The 19,882-nt window shown below is 31.5% G+C and overlaps 1 protein-coding gene across 34 annotated transcripts in view; it reads right to left on the reverse strand.

Annotated features, from left to right (window-relative positions):
- Nucleotides 1-19,882, reverse strand: part of ROBO2 (roundabout guidance receptor 2) — a 1,504,157-nt gene that overhangs the window by 119,493 nt on the left and 1,364,782 nt on the right. For all 34 annotated transcript variants that reach the window (XM_036220094.1, XM_036220092.1, XM_036220091.1 and 31 more), the window contains one exon: nt 1,560-1,687. In XM_036220094.1, coding sequence (XP_036075987.1) covers nt 1,560-1,687 — 128 coding nt within the window. The remainder of the gene's footprint in view (nt 1-1,559; nt 1,688-19,882) is intronic.

Raw genomic sequence — 19,882 nt, forward strand, 5'->3', positions numbered from 1 at the left:
AACAAAATAACTTTGGGGAAATTTGGTCAAGTTAATTGTTCTTGCAAAGGGCTACCTAGTGAAAAACAAACATATATATATAAATATATAAAATCATCTACAGGGAAGATTGGTTAAATATGTAATGCTTGCACACACACAAACACACACACACACACACACACACACATATTCTATTGGTATATGACCATAGTTTTTATGTTCTGTTCCCTGATGAGGAGAGAAAATGTTTTTGTTAGCCTGTCAATTTTGTATAAATATGTTTTGTATCTTAGTTCACACCAGAATAAAAAAAAAAAGTAAAGTAGGTGCACTAGTAATGGAATGATTGAGAAGTATGGAAATTACTAATATTTTCCAAGTATCTAGAGTACATATGGTCTCCTAATAGTTAGCTGGAGTAGATGAGTTTTGTTTGTGTTGTTTTTATAATTTGCTGCCCAAATCATAGACCTGACAAAAATAATTTTTCTTACTAGATGGAGGATCAACCTGAGAATCCCTGACACATTTCTCAACAATCTGAACTCCTCCAAAATTTTTTCCTAATCTTATGAAAACTTTTGGGAGCAAAGCTGCACCAAGGTAAGAAGAATGACTAAATAGAGTTAGATATAACTGAGACCCGGATGAAAACATGCAGCCTACCTTTTTATCAGGAAGACTGAGAGGAGGAGGCACCAGTTAAGGTGGTGGAAGAAAGATTGAAAAACTGGGAAGGGATGCCCTTGCCTATCTCTGTTTGAAGTTCTCTAAATGTAAACAATGCCATGGATAATGTCTATTTGGCAAGAGTGTGTGTAGTTGTCTACATCATACCTTGGGCTGTATAATTTACTCATGTGGATCAACATGTATCACCAGGAAGACAGTTAATTCACTCTAGCTCACTGTGTTGTTAAGTAAAGCTTTATTTCACTTATAAGTAATTCCAGGGAGTCTATAAACGAACATTATTCTATGACTGAGAAAGTATACATGACACTGAGAAGGTGAAAGTTATTCTAAGAGTAGCACTGGCTATTTCAATTATTTAAGACCAATGAACTTCATATATCACACTCTAATTAAGATTTTCTTGACGAGGGAGGCTTTTCCTGTCTATTTTTCACCTTTGGAAGCAGTGTTAGTTTCCTGCCCCCTCCCCCCAGATTGCATTTTGAATACTGAAATAAAAAAAATCTCAAAACAGTACTCTACTAGCATAAAGTGAAAAACTACTCAACAGAAAATACTTTTGAAACTAGTGACATTTAAAAACAGTAAATAGTTCAAAGCATTAGAAATATAAAAGATTAGTATGTCTTATCTATTTTAAGATTTATTTTAAAATCATATTAGCTATATTTATTAAATAAAAATTAATAACTTCAAATGATCATCTCTTTGAACCCAAATTAAAATTTTTTTCAATTAATAATAGAAAAGACACCAAATCTAGACATTTTAATATAATAATAAAATAGTGTAAGCTATTATATTGATTGTGAGTTCACTCACCAATTTAACCAAATATTAGGCTGCTAGTTCAATTATATTTCACATCTTAAGTCTCTTACCTCGAACTGTGAGGGTCGCAGAAGCTTCTACTTTTCCAACACGATTCTCTGCAATACACATAAAGGTGCCTTCATCTGTACTCATGGCCTTCTTAATTCTCAGAGTGTAATCATCTTTGATGTCATACCTGTGCAGAATATAAACTGGTTTTAGTAAAGAGCTTTGGTTATATTTAAATAACATTAAGTATTCTTCCTTATTTTTTCTTTTTCTTATGTATTTTACTGAAAATAAAACACACATATAGAGCATTCAACCATAAAGTGCAATGTTAGATTATAAATACTGCTAATAAGATCATCAATCTCATATCTAATCTCCAGATGCTTAGTTATTAATTACTTATATTGTATATGTGTACAACTCTTGCCACATTCAAACTATGAAAGGCGTTACTAGCACTTTGACTTTTTATTTATTTATTTTTTGGTAACTCTTAGATAATAAGAAAATAAAGTATATTTCATTACTTGGGGAGTTATATGCTATCATTTTATAAGTTACACTGTATTCAAATATATGATTTAATTTTTAGGCATCTTGAATATAAGATAGTTGAAATATTTAAAGGAGAAACTTGTTCCCTTATTCGTTGGCAAATTGATAAAATAGACTTTGGTTACAAAAATTAAGAAGGGATAATTATTTTTTTAATTAGCAGTGTTAACTCAAAACATTAAGATGCCTCAGAGTGTTTTCTGGAGATGCACACCCATAACTCTCATGCATATTTATTGTCTCATTTCTATATTTTAACAAGTAGACTTATAGACTAGCTCAGGAAAAAAATCTAAAGTTTTAACATGAATTGTTGAAATACCTGCATAAGAATATGCTCTTACTAGAGTCTAAGAAATTATAATTATACAAACAAAATAATGAGATTATTATCTTTTCATTTTTTTCACATATGATGTTTCCTCCTGATTTTCACCGATGATCTTTGTTATTTCACAGACATATTTTTTGCAAAAGCTTCTGATTGATTACATTGCCTCTCTTCTTCATACATGCCACACCATTAAAGCCATCTTTTTAAATTACTACTTTATTTGGTTCTATCTGCTTGCAACTAGCTGTGACTTTCTTTTGTTTTCAGGACAAAAACGAACTTTTTAAGCTTAAAATAGAAACTATTATAATCAGATTTCTTCTACTTCCGCTTTAGCTGAAAGAATAGCACAACTTAGCTTTACTATAAGCTAAGATGTAAACTTGATAATAGTTCATAGAACTTTACTTAAAAAGCAAGGTCTATGAATCAATCGTTCCAGCTAAACTTAACTATCCATGCTCCTCTATCCTTCAAGTATGGTAGTTACTATTCTGCATGTTTTGAATTAAATTGCTGATTTACAATATCATAAGTCAATAGGAAAGCTTTATCAACTACTCTTGTTTAAAGTCATTCATTACTACACTAGAAAACTATGATTATTCTCTTTTTGAAAATTATTGCTACACAATCATTTTGCACTTGTTTACATTTTATATTATTGTCTATCTTGATGAAGGCTGAGATCACTCACTGCTCTATCTGAAATTCCTAACACAGAGCTGTTAACATCTAGTAGCATAACCAAGTTGTTAAGAATAGACTCTAGAGTGGAATGTCCTGAATTTTAATCTCGGGGTCTGTCCCCTCCTATGCTTGTAATAGTGAACAGGATATTTAAGTTCTCTGGGTCTCAATTTCCTTATTAACAAAACCGTGTTGATTGTATCTATCTATGGAGTAGACATGAACTTTAAAGGAGATATTACACATACAGCACATAAAACAGCCACACAGAAAGCACAGTACATGTTAATTATTTTTATTATGCCTATTAGGAGCTCAAGAAATATTCATTGAATACATGATGTATATCTTGTTTCTTGCCGACATAAGGATCAACATAACGTGAATGCTGCAAGGCTTCAAATTTGCCATATTATCTAATTAGGGCTTTTTCATGGGCTTTATTTACAGTTTAGGGTAACTACTGAACTGAGATGCATAAAAGAATAATAGAACACAGAAACTTTCCTACTTAACTTTGCCAGTAGAAACATGAGAAATCATGATTTTGATGATGACTTCAGAGAAGGTGTTGGTGATGTAGTTAATGTTTAATAAAAATTATCCTTTCTATATTTAACATAGTTCTGTATGACATGCTTAGCTCTAAGATACGGACACTTATCAAAAATAATGTATTTTACAGACATTTTGAATTTATCTCAAAAAACTAAATTCTGGCTACAGTTTTGTCATTAGCTATTGTTTGACACTGAGAAAGTCTTTTCATTGCTGGGTTTTCTCAAAAGCTAAGAAAGAGGAAGATAAATGTAATGGTCTATAAAGTCTCTTCTACGTCAAACACACATGAAAACGTGATTTTAAGTTAATAAAGATCTTTACATTGTACATTATTTTTGATTTGTCATTGAGAAAAAATCAGAAAATAAATATTTCCTCAGTTTAAAAAGTAAAAAGGCTCACACAATAGCTCATAACATCTTCAAAACAATTTTTTTGAAGCAGGAATTGTAATTTTATAAACAAGAAAACTAATCCTGAGTCAAGTGAAATGATTTGCTCAATGTAATTTCACCACTAAATAGAAAAATCAGAATTCAAACCTCGAACCGTGACTCACAACCTGGTACTTTGCCCATTCTTTGGGTACCCCTTCCCTACAGTGAAACACTTAGTTTAATTTTTGAATGTTAATTTAAAAAAAATTAAGCCACATTACCTGCATCATTTGGATAGAAATATAATTGCACATTCAGCAAATATTCATTTATACCCTCTGGCAAAATTTTATTTCAGGTTAAATACATTTATTACATAGGTAACAACATGGGAAATAAATACAGTGTGAACGCTATTTATATTTTTCTTTAGTAAGAAAAAGTGCTTAATTAAAAATTATAGGTTACATTTGAAACCCAAATAAGTCTGAAATCTGTCTTGATGAGATTTCTTATTTTTTTAAAGGAATGTGGAAGAAAACCAAAAACAGGAATGGGAACACTGCATGTGTGTACACACACACACACACACACACACACACACACACATGCAGTTTTTCTTTCTTTTTTTTTTTTCTTATTAAAGGTGCTCTGGTCAAGGATATAGTAATTGTGCATTCTACAATGATTGCAAATATTTTTCCAAGAGAAAAATGTTTTAAATGAAATATTGCTTGGAAGAAATAAATTGTTTTAATTGAAGCTACTAATAAAAGTGACTATCTTTTAAAGATACCATGCCATTACAAGCAAATAGTAAATCTTTTTTTCTAACTATAGAACAGCATTTTGGTTACAGGCTGTAAAACTCTGGATAAGAATAGTGGTCTGATGATATGGAGATTCTTGTTAGACTACTTATAAGATTCCAAATAGGTACAGAGAGTGCATGTATTCAGGTAATAAGCCCATTCACAGTGAGACAAGAAAGCTTTGGAGTGGGAAGAGGTTTCAGGGTGCTAATTTTAATGATATTGCATATAAAGTGCATTTTTCTCATTTCAATTTCTAATTGAAATTGAAGATCCCCTTTAAAATCATAGAAATTTGACATGGTTTTAATATTTAATTATTTTAATTCAAGAAATACTTATGACATGTCTCCTGCATGCCAGGCACTGCATTAAAAGTTAGGAACACATGCCATAGGGTTTCGAGCCTAGTGAAAAGATTCTCAACTAGAAGGGATGAGGTCTGCCTCCACACGAGGGTGAACCAGAATCAACTTTAGGGCTTTCCCTGGCTCACACATTCATTTCCTGAATCCAAGATGGGATATGCACACTTTTCTGAGAGCCATGCTGTCTTTTCCCAATCAGAAATAAGTGGTATAATACACTAATCCTGATAGGTCCCATCACACAAGAGTTTGAAATTTAATAACTAATACAAACAGACTTTGTGGACTCTCAGATTTTGGGGTACTTGGAATCTTTTAAATTCTTATTTTTCACTGAATCTTTGCCTAAAGAAAGATTGTGAATATTATCAGCATTATGGATTTATATAAAAATTCTTTGACTATACAAAAAAAAAAAATCTTTAAAAGCTCACTTTTGAAATTGTCCATCAACACTTGAATCCTGTCTGCAGCAATCAACAATCAGTCTTCCAGCCTGTTCCTATGATGAGTGAGCTCTTCCCTCTTTGAATACCTCTGACTATTAGATTGTCTATATATGATAAAACATTGCTTCTAGAAGTTTCTATTAATGGTATTACTCCTTGCACCAGCCAAAAAAAATACACTCTCCTAAAGGAAAGCCTTTTAAATTTTGGGTTTCCTATGAATTATCTCATTTTTAGGTCAACTATTTCTAACAACAACAAACTCCATAATGTAATAGCAGTTATGTAATCCAAGGGTTTTAAGGAGAATGAAGAGCATAAATACAGATCCCTGACTGATTACCTAAATGTGATTGTGTTTGAAACTATCCAATGGCTTTTCATTAAATTATTTAGAATAAAACTTATTTCTACGGTCTTCAAGGTTTTAGATGATCTTTACTCCTTGTCCATCTGTCCAACTTCATGTGTTTACATTCTTCTACTGACCACATGGTCCTTATTGTCCTTGTTTAACATTACTACCTAATTACCACTGTGTCTTTGTATTATTATTGCAACTTCATGGAATACTCTTCACCTACATTTTTCATTGTTAATCTTCAATTTTCAAGATAACATGAATATTACCTTGAAAATGTCTTTCCTGTCCAAACAATGTGAAGTTGCTCTATGCCCACTAGTTACTTTTTTAAATTATTTATATTTATTTTTATTCTTTATTTTCATAATTCTCCCGTTACTTTATTACTTTTTATTTTTAAAAGCACATATCTCTACCAAATTGTTAGTTTTATTGTTTATTGTCTTTCCAAGAGTATGTGTGCCCATGGGAATAAGAACTAGTTTTATCCTGTTTCAAACTATATACCCTAAGACCCACCAAACAACACATGAGATCATGAATGTACTCGATGCAGGTTTATTGAATGAATGATGAATCACTCAACAAATGATGGAAGTTATTCTGTCGTTTTTTAAAAGCATAGTTACTAGTAAAACAAGTTTATGCAGAACTGAAAAATTAACTAATTTGAAATATACCCACTTTATTACACCAAGAAACATAGAACCATTGTTAGGTTTATATATCAGTGGTTAGCTATAAAATGTAAGTTAAATAGATGTCAACAAAGTACCGTAAATGTAAGAAATATTTATTACATAAATGCTACTAGATAGAGATAAAGAACTCAGCAAATTCTGACCAGCAATCTAGATTCTTGGTTTACATATTATCATTAATAACTTTCCCTCTATAAATTAGTTATGAAAAAATGAATAACCTTTCTTCTTGCACCAGAAGAAATAAAATCCTTGCAAAATATCTCTAACAAATATGAAGACTCTGGAAAAACAAAGTAAAGTATTATGTTTTGCTGAATGCTTTAAAATATTATCTCATTATTTTAGCAACTAGGGTTTCAATTACAAGTCTTGTGAAAATAAAATAATAAAAATAATTTTCAAATATACTATTTATTCCCATAAAAGCTCTGGTAAGCAAGAATGAAAGATAATATTTATTTTAAAAGTTAGAAAATTTAGGAATATAAAGTTCAACCTGAAAGCCAATCATATAGCTTCTTGTACTTTTATAAAATATGATATAGCAGAATCTGAGATATTATGTTCAGTTTTACCTTATACATATCCTAAAAGGGATTATAGACATAAATATTAAAAAGGTAGCATACATGTATTCATGTACTTCATGTATAAGAAACATAAATTCAAAAGAATGTTATTTAAGTCTAGAAAACAAAAAAAAACCCATAAATTAGTGAACATAAAAATATTCAGCAAATCACAAAATATCAGTATTAAAGAAGAATACTTAAACCCTAAATAAAATGCTGTAGAGGAGGAAGGATAATATTTAATTTAGTAATTATAAGAATATACATGGAAATTGGCTATTTCAGGAAACTAAGAAACATTATGAGACATTGTGAAGAATCATAAAATTATTGAGCCCAGTCTAATCTCCTAATTTTAAGATTAGAAAAATAGCACTGTTATTAGGAGTCCTGAAATTTGTTTGAAGAAAAAGCTTAGATCATTTTGGAAAACAGGTCTCCTAATACCTTCATCAACTATATTACAGGTCACAACTTTCTACCAAGAGACAGCATGAGGGTTACATTTTTTTTTAATCATGATGCATAAATCTATAAAAGAAAATTACAGTAAACGAGGGATATGCTACCACAATGGCAGCTGTTCCACAAATTTTTCCTTAATGGATTCAATGAATAAATATTCACTATCATAAGTAAGCTTTCAGTGGCTAAGTTGTGATTAGAATTCAGGCTTCATGGTCGAGGTATGGAAATTTAAACTAGACACTATAAATTCATAATTGCAGTTTCATCACTTTTGGGCTAAATCTGCACAAAGGCATATGTGTGTGTGTGTGTGTGTGTGTGTGTGTGTGTGTGTGTGTGTGTTCTGGCTCACTACTGTTTTTAAGCTATTGGAACAATTGACATCATTTAAAATTTTGACATTTTCACGTACACATTTGAATTTTCAAATCAAGGACAATCTTACTCCAAAGATTGCTATTTCTCCTTTTTCACACCACCTACCCACAAGTCCAATACAATTATATACTGTACAGTGGAGACATTATGCTTCCTTCCAACTCCACTAAAATACTGTGCCAATTTCTAGCCTAAGCCCTGAAGTGCTCTGACAAATACAAATGACTCAGACATATCATGGTATCTTTATTAAGTTTTGTAATAAGAAGCACCTCAAGCCTGAGAAAAGATAGATGTATAATTATGATCAAATTAGATATTATTGCAAAACCTTGATAAATATGAGTACTGATTTTTTAAAAATCCTGTCTAAAATATTTTTAAACCCAGAAAAAGTAAATATTTGGCCCATTATTAACTTCGTATTTAGGCAATCTAAGGCAAAACAGGATAAATTCCTTTCTTAAAGCCAGACGTTGAGGAAAACATAGTCAGGAGAAAAAATTGTCATGAATATCTGCTTCATAGTCTGTTTTCTCAAATGGGTCATGATTTCTCTGAAACAATAATTTGCTTCTTAAAACTACATATTTCACAAACAATTAGATGTCAAATATTTCCACAGGTCCAATAAATGTGACCTTATTTCTTGTATTTCTTTCTGGATAAATTGATATACGCCTAATAGTAATCTCATTGATGCTTTACACTATTACACTGGGTAATTGGAGAAATGTTCATTTTCCCTAGGAAATAAATATTGACTGAATAACACACAAAATTAGGAAAAATAGTTTATTACATTTAAAGAGATCTTCACAGTTTACAACAGAATTTAATATATGATTTCACAACAATAAATGACAAAAAAAAAATGCCTATTTCCTAACACCATTTTTTAGAAGATGCTGAGATCATTGTCTCGATTTATAGAGACTAGAATAGTATCCTCTGCAGCAAGTACATTTATTTTTCTAACACCGAGCAATATGCCCCTTCCATTTGATGTGTGTGTTTATCACACTGTGTGTGTGCATGGGGCAAGTGTGCATTACTGTATTGCTGATTTTGAATTACAGTTTCAAAAATTCTAGAAATGAATTTTATCAACATTTTTATCAATATTATTCTAAAACCAAATGTCATCTTAGGAGGTTCATAATGTATTTACTAATATATACACATTTAAAAATTATTCTTTTATTAAACAATCTAATGTATTTAAATCTTGCCCTGATTTGCTCTTAGCTTTCTTTAAAAAGTCAAGAATAAATTTTAAATAACTAAAGCATACTTTGATGTAAAACAGCTACTTTTTAAAAATGGTGTAAAATATATATGATCGTGTCAGAGGTATCATCTGACTTTAATTAAAAACAAGAAGAAAAATAAAACAGATTAAAAAAAATTACTGCTGAGGAAATCTTAACAGAAATTGGGTGATTTTGATAGCGAAATCTGCCAGTCTCAGACTTGTATAAGTGCAGTCATTGTTGCCAGGTTTGATTAATGACAGTTGTACAATCGTGTGCTGACAGTCTCTACCATAAAGATACTTTTTTTTTTTTTCCCTTCATATGAAACACTGCTGAAAAATGCAACCCAATCAGATTTGGCCCCCGGACAACATGTGCTATCATCACTGTACCGTGAATTGAGATTGATTGGTAACCAGCTGTGACAAAGTGGGAAAAGAAGCTCTGGTTTTGTGGTTTTTTTTTTCCCCCCAAAGGAAAAAAAAGAAAGAAAAAGAAAACTGAATTGTGTCAAAATCATTACCATCTGTTCAGCGGAATAATAAACAAAACAACATAAATTTATTTTAATACTTAAAACAACAGTTTGTATGCAAGGTTCTGTTTATGTGTGATCTTATATTTGATGAATAATCTTATAATTGTTTCCAAAGAGAAATATTATTCATTTTTTTAAGACAAGAATTCTTTATTCTAAAATCACTTCCAAATTTAATGAAAAAATCTTCTTTTAATTACTTCCTCCTAAAGAAACTTTGTCTCTTGGGAAGGTGTCTTATAAATTGAATTTTATTTTGAAAATATCAAAGAAAATTTGTGAAAAATTATACGATTTTATATAGCCACATTTCATATATTTCTCATACTTTGCAATCCTAATTCACATTAAGCTTTTAGGATAGGAACTCCTCATAATTTCCTGGCTTTTGTGAATATAATTTAGATAATTTAGGAAACTCCTCCTCCAAGCCTTTAACAATGGAGTTTGGAATTAGGGAGAAGAAAAAACTAAAAGAAAATACACTATAATTTCTATTACAAAGGGTTATTTTACCATATTCAGTTCAAGTCTCTGCGTTTTATTGCCTTGTTTGGATTACGCGAGGGTTCTATGTTAATAAAACATCCTGAACGGTGATTCTTATCTCAAAAGCACCTTTGTTTCTCACGGAAGGAAATTTATTTTCTCAATGTTTTTAGTTTTTGTAATCACCTATTACTTTTTGCTATAAGATGCCTGGCTCCAATTCTAGAACAAGTGTTTTGACTTAGCACTTAAAATTGTATTACATAGCTGCTTTATTAATCATTAAGTTGGCCAACAATAAAAACTATGAATTGAACCAGAAAACATTTAATTTCTATGCAAATAAAGATGTCTTTCCTTAGGGAGACTTGAAAAACTTTGTTTCCAGTTTTTAAAAGACTTGTACTCAATTCCAACAGCAAAAGATCACTTTACATCTTTTAGATTATTTCAGAAAATAAATGTTTGCAATGATGGGTATCTCATAGTTCCATAACTGAATGAAAATCTAACTATGGAGCTTTTATACGAAAATGTCACAGAGTCTATTGCCTTGTTTTCAACAGAAGGATTTTTAAGATAAAAAAATCACTTACTAATCTTATGAAATTATTTATTGATAATTAAACACACACTCTTGAACTAATCAATACCACTGTATGGATTGCAGTGTAAATGAAGATAAAGCCATTTTGTACAGTGATGATGGTTTTCAACTGGTCAACGAAAATGCATTTTAACAACTCACAATTCTGAATCAAGACACCCTTGTATAAAATATAACCTTTCTTGGAGAAATTTAAATATTTTGATTTTTTCATTCTTGACAGTTGAAAATAGAAAAAGTTTCTCGATTTTCCTAAAACTTTTTCAGTCACAGTTTGTTAAACAAAATCCTTTCACAGACAACACTTGAAACTGTTATTAAAACTCACTTAAGTTCTCTTTAGTAACTTAAATCCCAAATGATATTTTCCTAATAGTGACTATTTGAGGTGTATCCTAAAGTCAAGCTCTTAAATCACAACTGAGAACAACAGGACCTTATTCTGCAGGCAAAAGGATTCTATACACTGTAGCCAACCTGTGTCACATACTTTTTTTAATCTATGATTATAATGCAGGCTGATATTTATAGTTTGGATGAAGGAATTTTTACCTATTTTTTCAGGGCTCAGATGGCAAGTATTTCTGGGCAGAGTACTTAAGAGCAATGTAAAGAACAACTATCATTTAAAAATAAAAATTAATGTAACAGTCATTGGAAAAGGAAAGGAAACAAAAACCTTTGGAGATTAAACTCGTAGGGAAATTGATAGAGGCAAGGTAATCTCTGCAGAGAACTTTCTGTTCTGTTTCAGGAGTCTCTACAGAAAGCTAAAATGAAAGTTGAAATATGATGGCTTTCTGACTCTGTCTTAAATAACACAGTAACCTGTTAGGTTCTCTTGGCTTTCTGTAAGTGCTATCCTTGTTACCTCCAAACCAGTCATACAAGGTGGCTCCCTCCTTGTCATCCTGACCCAGAGATGAAAAGCCCCTCTTCTAAGTGTCCCTTTAGCACAGTTGATATATCGGGGCGTTTTCCAACTAAAAAGCTAAGAGAAAACAAACGGGCAAAAAAAGATGTTTAAAAATATACACACTAGGATAACAATAGTTGGCTTAACGAAGTGCAGATTTCAGATCAAAGTACAATTAGGCTTGAAAGATCGGGACCAGGGATCTCAGACACTGATCAACTTATAACCAGACTCTGGAGCTTGGGCAATTAAATTAACTACGGCTTAGCCCTTCCAGAAAGGCCAAAGTGTCCTGCTTCCCCCGGACAAAAAGTGCTTGTGAGTTTTAATCACTTCAGACTTTTGCCACCTTTTGAAGGCCCCTGTCTCTCCCATCTCCACCACCTCTGACGGACAGACAATGGTAATTCTCTTGGCAAACTCGTGGACAACTGTGAAGTTCAGAGCCTGTTGTCCTTTGTCACTGCCAGTTTCCATCTTCTCCCGTTATCTTTCATTTTTCTCCTCTGCCATGAGCTTTGTCTCCTCTGACACAAACTCTCACAAAATTTCTGTAGCCACCTCTAGAAAATTTTTCCTCTGCCTTCTTAACTACCTGTTCATTGATTTGTAAAAATTCCTTATTCTCTATCTTTTTCAGAGTTACCCTCACCCCAGTGGAAATCCGACTTTTTCCTGAGGGTTAGTAAAAAGGTTGAAGAAAAAGTAGGAAAAATCCTCTTTGCCATCTCACACAATTAGTGACTGACACAAAGTACTCACTCAATAAATATTTTAAAATAAGTTACATATCTTCTCTCATAAAACAAACAAACAAACAAAAACAAAACAAAACAAAACAAAGCCATACTTCTTTGAATAGGTATCATGTCTTCCGATGGAATTGGGATCTTTAGAATTTCTTCCTCTTTAAAAAATATAATAATTAATAGGACCTATTTCATAGAGCTATTTTAAGAATTAAATGAGTTAACACATTTAGAGTATTGAGAGACCTAAAACTGATGTTTAATAAATACCCAATAAATGTCACATGAAATTTTCCATAGCTGCCCCTCACTTCACTCATATCTCCTCTTTCAGTGATACTGTTTTTTTTTTTTTTTTTTCTTTTGGCCAATGTCTCATAGCAGGACCCTTCATCTCAGCTGGAATGGCTCCACTTTTGAAATCTGAATTTCAAATACTATAACCTCTGATGTTTTCTACTGTCTTAATCAGTTTACAAAAAGAACCTCTTCTTCTATTTCTCACCATCAATCCTTTACATAATCACTTCTTTCTCTATCCTACTTAGATTCCATGGTCCATAAGTTGCTTGCCAGTATTCTCACTTTTCTTGTCCTTCTGCCTTTCTGCTGCATTTGCCTGGCAAAAACCCAAGTATTAATATAATAGTTTACTATCTTCTTTATATATCAAGAGTAGACTAATAAATATTCAGTTTACCCTTGGCAAGCTCTCTAGAGAGATGTGCAAACTTCTGAACATGACCTGTATGTCTTTCCTGTACTGGTCTCTGCTCACCTCTCCAGTCGCATCTTGCCTCATTGTCTACCTTACACTAAAGCCCTCAACTATACTCCAAAATCCTCCTGCTTCTGCCTCTCTGCAAATGCTGTGTTCTCACGTCTGGACCTTTCTTCATATCTCCCAACTTTCTCTCCCTTTAGCCTAACTACTTCTGCTCATCCTGACACAAGACTAATTTGTTTAATATTTGTCCATACCTCTAGATTTTAAGCTTCATAAAGGCATAACCATGTCACTTTTGTTCACTGTCATATGCTCAGAGAATCAAACCTAATAGACTGTCAAGATCAATTTTTTCACGAAGGAATAAAGGAAGGCTACATATATACAGAGAGAAGAAAATCGTATTCTTTTACCAACACCAAACATCATTGATGACAAAATCAAAATGCCAAGTCCATATAAAGAAGAAGCTGTTAACAACACAGGGTGCATTTTGAGCATTAAGAATCACTTTATTTTCAGTTCCCTGAACTTTTACTCTAGTTTTGTTTAAATTGTAACTTCTACTCAACATTTTTTCATTTCAAAGCATGCTCTATGTGTTCAATTTCTTCCAATTATTAACTATTACCACATTTAAGACTACATTGCACAAGTTTCTGGATCAATCTATACTTTAAAGGAGATACTAACTTAAAGAGAATAACCTTTCTCATACCTAACCTTATTCTATGGTTTAACTTGAAAACCACATGTACACCTATTGCCTAGATAAAGAAATTTAAGTTTGACCTACAGCAGTAATAAAAATGTGAGGTACCTGATGTTTAAGACAAAAATTAACTTTAAGATAAAATGTATATGATAAAATGATATGTACATTTTATTATTGATAATTTTTCATTAACATCAAATATTAACATCAAAGGGCTTAACAATACAATTTTATCATTATAACTATATTTTTATCATTGACACGATATTCACTATTTGGCTGGTGAAGAGTATTTTTTAGAGTATATGTAGAATGTATATATATAAATATCAAGTAGTATTTTTATATGTGTATATATGTAAATGTGTGTATGTATATGTATGTGTGTATATATATATATAGATAGATGATAGATAGATAGATGATAGATAGATAGCTATCTATCTATAGGACAAAGATCTATCACTGTAAATTACATTATTGTTTTCAAAACTGCAGAGAATTTTTAATATCTTTACATAGTTATTTTGATTTTCACTGAATTTAAATCTCTTAAAAATTTAGAGATTAAATAGGTGTGTGTGTATGTATGTGTGTATGTAGAATACTTCTTCCACACTCATGAAAGATCAAATTCAAACTATTCTAGAGATATTAGGATTTTTTCCTTTGGTTTATAATGAAATAAAGAAATATTTCATTATTTCCATTGCTGTTTTTAAAATGTAACCATCCTTGTAATAAATTTTCCACTAATGTTTAATCAATTATTCAAATAAAATAATATCTGCAGTCATTTAGATATATTATTTTTAATATATCTAATATTTTTAACTAATTAGAACATAAAATTTATTGAAAAATGCACTTATATCACAATTAAGGAGAGCATTTTGGAATAAATAAAGTGGTGAGGACAGGTTAAATGTTTTCAATTTAGAAAATAATTATTTCATTGGCTTAAGTTAGTTTAAGACAATTTGGTTTTACAACAAAATTAGAAATTGAAACATCGGATTTGGAAAAGTGGATATATCTCACAGTGGTGTGTTTGGTTAGAAATCAATCTTAACTTTAAGTCCTTTTAGAAAAGAACTTTAGAGATTATACTCACAAGCTCGGACCAGACCTTTTGACAGGCAGCTCCCATTCTTTTTGTACTCCTTTGCGTCAGGAATGAACTCTATGAAATAAGGGACTGCAAGTCCAGAGTAAATGTATTTTGAATATGCCACCTTCTTAGTGTATCTGTAGTTTTTGTAGGACAAACTTCAAGAAGTCTCCTTCGAGGTGTTTGAAGTGAGCTCCCACTGAGTTATTGGGTTTGGGGGTGGATTCTGCATTATCAGAGGGATGTTCAGTCTGGGCCATGTTATAGAAGATTCAAAATGCTCTCCTTTTTCCTTCTACCCATAGAAATCTCCTAGTGAAATATACTTATGCAATAATTTAGAAATTCAACGCAGCTAGAGGGGCACTTGGCATCATTAAGTTTACCATGTAACTTATGGATTGGTAGGTCTATTTGAAAATGAAGGTTCAGATAATTTTATAATTTAGCTACTCAACTAATTTTATCAATTTGGCAACTATTTAATGAGCAAATGATAGAAAGAAAATTCCCAGTCTCATATATTCTAGAAAATATGTAAAAATATACATTCATTTACAGTCATTACTGAAATAAAGGACCTTCTTCTTGTGTTCAATGATGACATAGTTATGTCAAACTCATTCATGGTATTATTTGTCCATCTCATTGGTGTACCTTCATAACTAAGACAATAAAAAAAAAGGACTATTATCTTTGAAATCTGTTTCTTTGAACTATATTCTATTATTTTTTTTTCCATAGCATTAAAAACAAAAATTTAAATTACATCAAACAGCATTCAGGCAAGTGACGCCCAGGTTCATCTTTTCCACTAAATCAGGGTTTGTCGACCTCAGTACTATTGACATTGGACCAGATTACTCTTTGCTGTGGGGTTGTCCTGTGCATAATAGGATGTTTAGCAGCATTCTTAGCCTCTCTTCACTAGATGACAGTGGCAATCGAAAATGTTTCCAGACATTGCCAAATGTTGTCTGGAAGTGGGAGAAGCACAATCAGCCCCGGATGAGAATCATTGCCCTAAATGTATATCTACTGAGCACCACATGTCATATATAGGGCTGGATATTTAAGATTAAAGGTAAATATGGTAAAGAAAGTTGAGGAGATAGAAAAATAAATAATTACAATAATGATGAGATTACACAGAAATACCAAAAAAAAAAAAAAAAAAAAAAAAAAACATAGAATAAAGGGTGTTCCAGGTCCAAAATGGGAAATGAACAGTGAACACAAGCTTTTCGCTCCAGAGAGACCTGGATTTTCAATTCAGCATTGCTAACCATGGATCCTGCAACCCGTAGCACATTTTTTATTGTCTCTAAGCTTCAGTTTCGTCCTCTGTTTAAAGAGAGGACTTGTACTTCAAGATTGTTAGAAAGGGTAGTTATAAACTATATAAACACCTGGCATAAAACCAGTGGGGCCCTCAAAAACAGCTTTTATTTTAATATAATTTTATTTAAAAATGAATAATTTCAATGTACTTGATAAGAGAGTGAACTTTAGGGTTAGAGTTCTAGAATTCAAATCTCCCTCTACCACTTAAATTTGCCCCTCAAACTCTCCATTTGTAAAATAAGGATTATAAAAAATACCTGTCTCTTAAGGCAATTGTGAAAATTAAATGAATTGCTTACAAGTAAAGCACTTGTAAATGTTAGCTATTACTCCTATAGTTAATCAATTTAAATATACACATTTTTCATATTTTAGCATCACTGAACTTTGAAATCATTTTCCAGAGATGGCATATCATAGTCAATTGTCAATCTTTTTCTCTTTAACTATGAGAAAATGTACTGTAAGATCTCAAAAACAATTCTATCTTTAATTTGGTAACAGATGATAAATGATTAAAAATGATTAGACCAAACAAATCTTTTACTTCTCTCCTTATTAAAGACAAAACTTTCATCCAGGCCCTCAAACTATTAACTTCGGTATTATTTTTAACCTCTCTTTTCCTATAAATCCTGACATATAATCAATATCCAACTGAAATATAGAGCTTTTCATTGTGTTGCCACTTGTATTATTATGTATGTTTGTATATTCACAGGAAATATCCCAATGTAATTCCCTAACTTAAAGAACTTCTTACTATATATGACTACCTCCAAACATTCTCTAATTCAAGCCACCCTGTATATAAATATAAGAATTGATTTTCTAACCATAAAGACACAAATATATTTTTATTCAATGTGCTTCAGTGTAAATACTTTTTAATAGTGTGTTCAGTGTAAATACTTTTCTTGGAACTAGAGTCTTTCATAATAAAGCCTCAAGTAACCTTTTGGCCTTAAGTGCCACTCCACTCCACTCCAGGCAAGCCAAAGCACTAATTGTTGACCTATCTTTTCCACCACCAAAGCTTTTCATCCTGCTTCCATCTCTCGGAACAGTCTTTGCGGCTCCACTTATGAGGTTCTATTCTCCCTTTCAGACCAATCTCTAGTCTCACATGGGACTAAAGTAGCTCTTATTTTCTAAAACTTTATAAAGAGTCTTGCATATCATAATTTTAATATAGTTTGCCTTATTTAATACTTAATAGTACCCATATCTCATACCCTCTACTAAAATACTTTAGAACAAACTCATCTTTTTGTAATGCCGACACATAAAAAATTTTTAGTAAATATGTATAATTATTTTTGAAGTAATTCTTGAAATATAATATTTCATCAGTCTACATTGGAGATTTTTCATTCATTTGAAGAATCAACATCTTACTACAAATTAAGTTCAGAATGAGAAGAAAATATTTTTTCTATATATATAAAATCCCTCAAAGGTAAGAGTCCTGATTGACTTTTTGTTTCTGTCATTTGTGTTATAAATATTTGAACAAAACTCTTAGAAAATGCAGGTTAATGATGGAATAGTCAATGTTTTCATCACTTATTTTTTATAATAAGTGCCATTTGTTTTATGAATTGCAGTGACATAGAATACTTAATTGGATATTCTTTACAAAGGATCCAAAAGCCTGTACATTTGATGAAATGAAAGATATTACAGTAACTTTTGTACTTCTAATGTTAAATTTGCTCATAAAAATGATTAGCAAAATTTTCCATGGATATCTATCTTGTCACAGGTCTATCTTGTAGATCTATATAATGGATGACCTCAGAACAAATTTCTAGTACTTTATTTCTTGGCAAATGTTCACTGTGTCTCAATGGCAAGCACCTACCCCTAAATATGTTTTTTTTTTTTTTTTTAGAATGAAAGTTCAATGAGTTAATACTATGTAACAACTAAAGTAGGTTCCACCAATAATTGATTATAATGTGTGGGATGGGATATGTTCTTTCAATGCTTTGAAAGTATTTGTTCTCTTGTTTCTTATCTTTGACAATTTATCTCTTTCACACATTAACAAAGCCATTCATTGTGTCACTGTAACACTGGGTCTCGAATTATTTTATTTTATTTTTTTTTTACTTTTTCAATTTATACCAGTTGACTGAATAGCTGGTTGAGCAGCATCTGTTCCGGATGGTCCATTATAAGAAGAAATAATAATAATAATAATGCCATCACATTGGTAGGAAATACAAAATTTGAAACTTAGTCCTGCCTGCCAATTCATAACTGTCCATAAAATTATTGATAATCAAATATTACCAAGAAAACAGAAAATAACAGTCTCTTAGTAAATTCAATCTTTCCTTGAATAGTTAGGAAATGAAGATAAAAAGATAAATTATCATGCCCTAAAAGTGCTTATAGTTCTTGATTTATACACTCATACTACTTATTTATTTATACACTCATACTCTTCTTTAATTCCCTCCTCCCCCTTCTTTAACTTCCACCCTTGACCTATGGATGTTGCCTTTCCCCCTTAAGAACTGGATGTCTGAAGGCAGGGCATCCCCTCCCACATGCTCGTGTTGTGGTGTGCCTCCCGGGTGTCTGGTGCCCCTAAGAGGTCTGGTGCACCCAGGATATGGTCCGTGGCTCCAGTTGGGTCACAAACCTAGGACCTTCTGTGTGTAAAGTAGCTGTGCTAATCACTACACTATGAAGCAACCCACACTCATACTATTTAATTATCTCAGTAAACATTTCTTTAGTTTTTGATGTGTTTTCAATGACTTTATTTTTATTTCCAGATACAGTGTTAAGGAGAACACATGAATATATTAAGTTAAAATATCCTGTAAGGATGAAGATAGAATTATTCTAAACTTTGTTTCAATGGCCAGTGGAGAATAAAGAGTTTTTTTTTTTTTTTGATCGACCTTATTCATTTCCTACGTTATAATGAATTTATATTTAACTGATAAGTGCCATTATAATAAAAATATAAAATCTTTAATATGTACTTTATTACACAGATATATTTTGTCACTATATGAGAGAAATAACAGTTCTAGGAAAGCATTTACCAAACTGTCTTTTTCTAATCCTCGATCCCAAATGGAGAATGGAAGAAAGCTGTTTCCTCCCAGTTTCATTCAATAATGGTTAAGAATATGGCCTTTGGAACCAGATATCTTAGATCTCTTACCAGGTGATTGATTTTGTCACACTTTCTTTGTGTCTACTTCTTCTCATTTGTAATATGGGAATAACAACAACAACAACAACAACAACAACAACATGGGGTTGTCCTAAA

This window comes from Rousettus aegyptiacus, unplaced genomic scaffold (assembly GCF_014176215.1).
Source record: "Rousettus aegyptiacus isolate mRouAeg1 unplaced genomic scaffold, mRouAeg1.p scaffold_m13_p_4, whole genome shotgun sequence".
Lineage (NCBI taxonomy): Eukaryota > Metazoa > Chordata > Mammalia > Chiroptera > Pteropodidae > Rousettus > Rousettus aegyptiacus.